We start from the raw sequence: 7,400 nt of genomic DNA, 5'->3' as shown, positions 1-7,400 counted from the left end.
CTCTATACCAGGCAGTGTCAGAGGAAGGCCAAAAAGACTCCAGCCACCCTAGTCTGTTCTCTCTGATACCGCATGGCAAGCAGTACCGGAGCTCCAAATCTAGGTCCAAGAGGATTCTAAACAGCTTCAACCCCCAAGCCATAAGACTCCTGAACATCAAATCAAATGGATTTTACACTGCTGCTACTCTCTGTTATCCATGCATAGTCACTTTAATAACTCTACCTACATGTACATATTACCTCAATTACCTTGACTAACCTGTGCCCCTGCACATTGACTCTGTACTGGTACCCCCTGCTGCTCTTTAATTATTTGTTACTTTAATTTCCTTTTCTTATTTTCGTTTTTTTGTGTGTTATTTTTAAACTTCATTGTTGGTTAGGGCTTGTAAGTAAGCATTTCACTGTAAGGTCTACTACACCTGTTGTGTTTGGCGCGTGTGACAAATTACATTTGATTTGATTTGGTTTCATCCAGACCTCCAGTCATGACATGAAGCTGGGGAATACGGAATGATCCCGCCCTATTCAGTTTGGCACTGGGAGACGTGAGAGTTGGACGTTTCAGAGAAGGGAGAAGTCGCTGAATAAAGGACCATTAAAAAGTTTGACGGATGTGAGAAGACTGTTTCGGAGTTGTGGGCTATAGCTAATTTATCGGAATGACATTTTAGCGGGAATATCAATAACAGGCATATTCATATAGTTTACTTGAATGTCCGCGATAAAATATGGAATCGATGCCACGACGTAATCCGAGGATTGTTTGGATATTGAAGCAGGGATTTTGAACCAACACATCTGTCAAGGGGCTATATGAACGTATCCATATTTACTATCTCAAATGAAAATGTAAACAGTCCTTCAGGTAGGTCTAGGTTTGACTGATGTTCCTAATTTTAATAATGGACCATTTCATACTTTTACAGCGAACCCTTACAAAAAAACGATTGTGCCCTTTCGAAAAATATTGCATTCAGTATGAGGTTTAACTACGGTACACTGTAGTATAACTGCGGTACACTCTTAGAGTGCAGAATAACTGCAGTATGCTGTAAATACACTCTAACAGTGTACCCCAGTTATACTACAGTGTAAGTCTTCTGCACTCTAACGGCAGTATTTTCAGCAGGCTGCAGTTATTCTGCACTATAATTGCAGTTATACTACAGCGTACTGGAGTTACACAGCACTCTGACAGCAATCTTTTATAGTAAGGGAAAAAATAACTATTTCATTCGAGTGATTACTGGCAAACACATTAGTAATGAACCATCTTACTTTGTCAGTTCTTATTCTAATAAGATGGGCAGAATGGAAGTAACACATTCTATCCAAACATAGGGGAAATAATTATCCACCAAACTTATGCTCTTCAATAATGTATTTTTGAATACAGATGCAAATGTTTTGAATGACATCAAGATGTAGAAAACCTGTTCTTAAATGTCATTCATTATGAAGCATGCCTATAGCATGCCTTTGCAGCCTACTAAACGTTTTCAAACTAACCTGAGATGTGACATGAGATTTGTCAGTTAATTCTTACCCTCTGGCATGGAATATCTCATGGGTTAAATCAACATATTAGCAATTCCTTCATTCATAATAAAGTTCCTACTGAATTAGTGAAATACATTTTAATGCAGTCTATCCAACAGGTCCCTCCCTATAAAGAGTGTGATACCAACAGTGCCAGATAAAGTAGTCCACTGCCAGTAGATCCTCTGTCTACAGTTGGTGGTGTTCTGGCGCCCTCTGTTGTGTGACGAGGGAAGGCCAGGGACAGACAGGATGGAGAACGTGTTTGAGGAGGGGATGAACCCTGTTATCATTGCCCACTACAACCACTCTGGGAAGTGGGGTCGACCTCGGAGCAGTGCGGCCTGTAAGACTGTTGTCCTCCTCCTCATCTGTGTCCTCATCGTGCTGGAGAACATCACAGTGCTGCTGGCGCTGTGGAGGAACAAACGCTTCCACAGTCGCATGTACTTCCTCATCGGTAACCTGGCCCTGTCTGACCTGTTGGCTGGGGTGTTCTATATGGTTAACATCTTCACCTCTGGTAGCAGTACCTTCTTCCTGACGCCGGCCCAGTGGCTGGCAAGAGAGGGAAGCATGTTCGTGGCCCTCAGTGCATCCACCTTCAGCCTACTGGCCATCGGTATCGAGAGACACATGACCATGGTTCGTCTGCGTCCGTGCGAGGCGGCGGGGCGGGGGAGGTTACTGGGGCTGCTGGGGGCATGCTGGGCCGTGTCGGTGCTGCTCAGTGCCCTGCCTTCCCTGGGCTGGAACTGCCTGGAGCACCTGGCCTCCTGCTCTACCGTGCTGCCCCTCTATGACAAGAGTTACGTGGCCTTCTGCATCAGTGTGTTTAGCGCCCTGCTGGTGGCCATCATCATCCTCTACATCCGCATCTACCGGCTTGTGACGTCCAGCGGGCGGAAGGTTAGCAGCAGGCCCTCGGAGCACTCACTGGCCCTGCTGAGGACGGTGGTGATAGTTCTGGGGGTGTTTGTGATGTGCTGGGCCCCGCTGTTCCTGCTGCTGCTTCTGGACGTGGGCTGCAGTCCGGAGCGCTGCCCTGTGCTCTACCATGTGGACTGGTTCATTGCCCTGGCTGTGCTCAACTCAGCACTCAACCCCCTCATCTACACCCTGTCCAGCAGGGAGATGAGAGCAGCTTTCTTCAGGCTGCTGTGCTGCTATCAGCCTCAACTGGAGGCCCCAGCCCCCATGGCAGGCAACCCCCACCTGGGGACTGTCATCCCCACGGCTGAGAACAGCAAGTCCAGTGTGGGGGGAGGAGGTAGTGGGATAACGGGGGCGGCCAAGTCTCTGACCCGGGGGAAGATTGCAACGCCCCTGAACTCTAACAACCAGCATTTAGACCCCTCCGCCCCCACGGTGCCACACCTCTCTGGACCGGCCGACCTTCTGTCAGCGGTGCTGGTCAAGGCTGGGGCACTGCCCTCCCTCAGCAAGTTCTGACTGGACAGCTAATTCACTGTAGACTGGTCCCAGATATGTATGTGCTCTAGTAGTCTAGCCAACTACTCTGACCATCGTTGTCATGCCATGTTTGTCATAGTTGGCTAATGCACATCCAGATATTGGACCAGGCTAGATTCACACGACATGGCTAGCTGACAATGCTGTGTGTGGGCATTGTACAGGCATGAACAATGAGACAATTTCAGTATGTACTGGTGAAAGTAATGACCGAGGAGACCTTGGGTAAACACTTGGATGAGGTTTCTACTGATGAACCTTCTGTAAATACATTGCTTCACCAATGAAAGCGCAAAGCGAAGATCCGCGAAGGATCTACTCTTACCATAGCTCATCTAAAGCCACTATTTTGCAAAAACATTCAAAGGACACACATTGAACCTTTGTACCTAATACATAATTTACATAACTATGGAACACAATGCAAAATGTTACCAAGTCATGCAAAAGAGCAGGGCTGTTTAATGTTGGTCCTGGAGGGCCAAAACACTTCTGTTTTTCATCTTCTCTTTCTAACCAGGGACTGATTCAGACCTGGGACACCAGGTGAGTGCAGTTGACTACCAGGTACAAACAAAAATCAGAAGTGTTTTGAATTGAACAGCCCTGTAATAGAGCATAATATAGCTTTATTAACTATATATATTGTGGGATCAGTGAATGAATTGTTTATAAACTGTTTATATGTGTGGATGGGTGGTGTGGTGTGGTGTGGGTGGTGTGCAACTAAAAGTAGGATCACTGTGGATGGGTGGTGTGCAACTAAAAGTAGGATCACTGTGTATTGCACATGCAGTGTCTATTGTTTTTCCGATTCACCTGCCTTTCTCTTTCTATGTCAGCACAGGATATTTATTTTCAATGAAGACCAAGGCCTTCTTAGTGCTATGAACTGTGTGACAATCCTTTGTGTGTATGCCTTAACTGTATAGTGAGTAAAATATTGATTTTGTAATGATTTGAAGTTTACTGCCAGAGTAAAGAACGTGTCAATATCGATTCTGGTAACTCTCAGCAACATAGATGCAAGACACTCACACAAATTATTTAACCAACAATGGACTAAGTTACATTTAAATCTTGAGTGGTGTGGTGTCTAAAACCATTACATACCAACTGAATAAAAACGATTCTTGCTTCATAAGCATTGGTAGCTTTTCGTGGTTTTGTATGTTAGGCTTTCATGTAATGCATTCTCAGAGTAGTTACTGTACACAACAACATTGCAGCATGTTTTCTCACAATATTATGTTTTAATTCAATTTGCTACTGTATGTAGACATGACATAAGTTACATTTGAACTTGTTTTAGTTAATATCCCAAGCCTTAATCATCCCAATTTTAACAGGGATCCTAATCCACGAGATAATAAACATACTATCATTAATGAGACAGAATAAAGGTATATTATAATGGTTTATTAACTCTTCAGATGATACCGTTTAATATCCTAATATAAAATATCCAGGCCATTCATTCAACCCTTTCACACAAAATTTGCAAGCTATTCTTTCAGAAATTAATCTTGCAAATCATGAAAGGATTTCAACAACTCAATCTGTTTGACACTGCTACCTAGTGGGGAAAGAAAGGAATTAGAGAAGGGAGGCTGCATCAGGTACTGCTGGAATGTCTACCAATGAATGGCAATGAATGGCATGTCCATCTTTTTGTGAGAAATTACACTGGCCACTCAAAACATTTATAAAGTATAAATGAGTCAGTAATTATTAGTAAATGGTTTATAAGGAACTATATTAAACATCTCATGAATTATCTTATGAATCATTATTATATACTTTAAAAGTGGTTTATAAATGTGTGAATAACTAGCTTACTAATATTTACAAATGTGGGAATGGTCTTTTTGGGCTCAACTGGTAATGAATGGTGTGGCTGTTGAACAAGTTGAGGAGACTAAATTACTTGGCGTTACTTTAGATTGTAAACTGTCATGGTCAAAACTGTCACGCCTTGATCTGTTTCACCTGTTCCTGTGATTGTCTCCACCCCTTCCAGGTGTCACTTATTTTCCCCAGTGTTTTCATCCCTGTGTTTCCTGTCTCTCTGTGCCAGTTCGTCTTGTATGTTTCCAAGTCAACTAGTGTTTTTCCCGTTCTCCTGCTTTTTGCATTCTCCTTTTTCTAGTCCTCCCGGTTTTGACCCTTGCCTGTTTCTGGACTTTGTACCCGCCTGCCTGACCATTCTGCCTGCCTGACCATTCTGCCTGCCTTCATGACGAGCCTGTCTGCCACTTTGTACCTCCTCGACTCTTATTTGGTTTTGACCATTTTGCCTGTCCACGACCATTCTCTTGCCTACCCCTTTGGATGAATAAACATTGTAAGACTCCAACCATCTGCCTCCTGTGTCTGCATTTGGGTATCGCCTTGTGCCTTAATACAAAACATATAGATTCAATGGTGGTAAAGATGGGGAGAGGTCTGTCCGTAATAAAGAGATGCTCTGCTTTTTTGAAACCACACTAAAAAAAGCTAATTCTGCAGGCTCTAGTTTAGACTAATCTTGTTTATTGTCCAGCCGTGTGGTCCAGTGCTGCAAGGAAAGACCTAGTTAAGCTGCAGCTGGCCCAGAACAGAGCGGCACGTTTTGCTTATAATTGCTATCAGAGGGCTGATATAAATACTATTCATGCCAGTATCTCTTGGTTAAGAGTTATCAGCCCCGGTCTGCTAACTGCTAGCTTGTTTAGCCCCGGCCTACTAACTGTTAGCGTGTTAGCATATGTTCACTTGGCTACGCATTCCTCTCTAATATCAATATGCCTCGTCCATTACTGTCCTGGTTAGTGATTACTGTCTTATTTCACTGTAGAGCCTCTAGCCCTGCTCAATATGCCTTAAAACGTCTTATGGCTGCAGGGCAGTATTGAGTAGCTTGGATGAAGAGGTGCCCAGAGTAAACTGCCTGCTCCTCAGTCCCAGTTGCTAATATATGCATATTATTATTCGTATTGGATAGAAACCACTCTGAAGTTTCTAAAACTGTTTGAATGATGTCTGTGAGTATAACAGAACTCATATGGCAGGCAAAAATCTGAGAAAAAAATCCAATCAGGAAGTGGGAAATCTGAGGTTGGTCGATTTTCAACTCAGCCCCTATTGAAGTTACAGTGGGATATTGGTCATCTTGCACTTCCTAAGGCTTCCACTATTTGTCAACCGTCTTTAGAAACTTGTTTGAGGCTTCTACTGTGAAGTGGGGCCGAATGAGAGTGGATTGAGTCAGAGGTCTGGCATCAGTCACGTGCTGGTCACGCGCATTTCACATGAGAGGTATCTCCCGTTTCTTTGCTTTTCTGAAGACAAAGTAATTCTCCGGTTGGAATTTATGTTAAAAACATCCTAAAGATTGATCCCATACATCGTTTGACAAGTTTCTATGGTCTGTAACGGAACTAGTGAACGCGCTTCGTGAGTTTTGATTTGTTTACCAAATGCGCTAACAAAAGTAGCTATTTGGACATAAATGATGGACATTATTAAACAAATCAAACATTGATTGTTGACCTGGGATTCCTGGGAGTGCATTCTGATGAAGATCATCAAAGGTAAGTGAATATTTATAATGTTATTTCTGACTTCTGTTGACTCCAACATGGCGATTATATGTATTTGTTCTCTGAGCGCTGTTCTCAGATTATAGCATGGTTTGCTTTTTCCGTAAAGCTTTTTTAAAATCTGACACAGCGGTTGCATTAAGGAGCTGTATATCTTTAATTCCATGTATAACACTTGTATTTTCATCAACATTTATGATGAGTATTTCTGTAAATTGATGTGGCTCTCTGCAAATTCACCGTATGTTTTTGGAACTACTGAACATAACGCGCCCAATGTATACTGAGATTTTTTTTATATAAATATGAATTATACCAAACAAAACATACATGTATTGTGTAACATGAAGTCCTATGAGTGTCATCTGATGAAGATCATCAAAGGTTAGTGATTAATTTTATCTCTATTTGTGCTTTTTGTGACTCCTCTCTTTGACTGGAAAAATGGCTGTGTTTTTCTGTGGCTTGGCTCTGGCCTAACATAATAGTTTGTAGTGCTTTCGCTGTAAAGCCATTTTGAAATCGGACACTTTGGTGGGATTAACAACAAGATTACCTTTAAAATGGTATAAAATACTTGTATGCTTGAGGAATTTTAATTATGGGATTTCTGTTGTTTTGAATTTGGCGCCCTGCACTTTCACTGGCTGTTGTCATATCGATCCCGTTAACAGGATTGCAGCCCTAAGAAGTTCCAACCATGTTGTTCCACCTCCTACATATGCGATGACATCACCTGGTTTAAACATCTCTAGAGACTATATCTCTCTTATTATTACTCAATGCCTAGGTTTACCTCCAA

The 7,400-nt window shown here is 42.6% G+C and overlaps 1 protein-coding gene across 1 annotated transcript; it reads left to right on the top strand.

Annotated features, from left to right (window-relative positions):
- Window positions 1-549: 549 nt before the first annotated feature.
- s1pr3a (sphingosine-1-phosphate receptor 3a) lies at window positions 550-5,043 on the top strand. The gene is made up of 2 exons (XM_021599017.2): window positions 550-870; window positions 1,664-5,043. Exon 2 carries the CDS (start codon window positions 1,797-1,799, stop codon window positions 2,994-2,996), a length of 1,200 nt encoding a protein of 399 aa, XP_021454692.2. The 5' UTR covers window positions 550-870; window positions 1,664-1,796; the 3' UTR covers window positions 2,997-5,043.
- The last annotated feature ends 2,357 nt before the right edge of the window (window positions 5,044-7,400 follow it).

Source organism: Oncorhynchus mykiss, chromosome 30 (genome assembly GCF_013265735.2).
Source record: "Oncorhynchus mykiss isolate Arlee chromosome 30, USDA_OmykA_1.1, whole genome shotgun sequence".
Lineage (NCBI taxonomy): Eukaryota > Metazoa > Chordata > Actinopteri > Salmoniformes > Salmonidae > Oncorhynchus > Oncorhynchus mykiss.
The sequence above is the reverse complement of the archived record's forward strand: the minus strand, read 5'-3'. Positions and strand labels throughout refer to the sequence as shown.

What these genes read in the sequence shown, in the direction of transcription:
- s1pr3a (XM_021599017.2), top strand. Translation starts at nt 1,797, where the DNA reads ATGGAGAACGTGTTTGAGGAGGGGATGAACCCTGTTATCATTGCCCAC.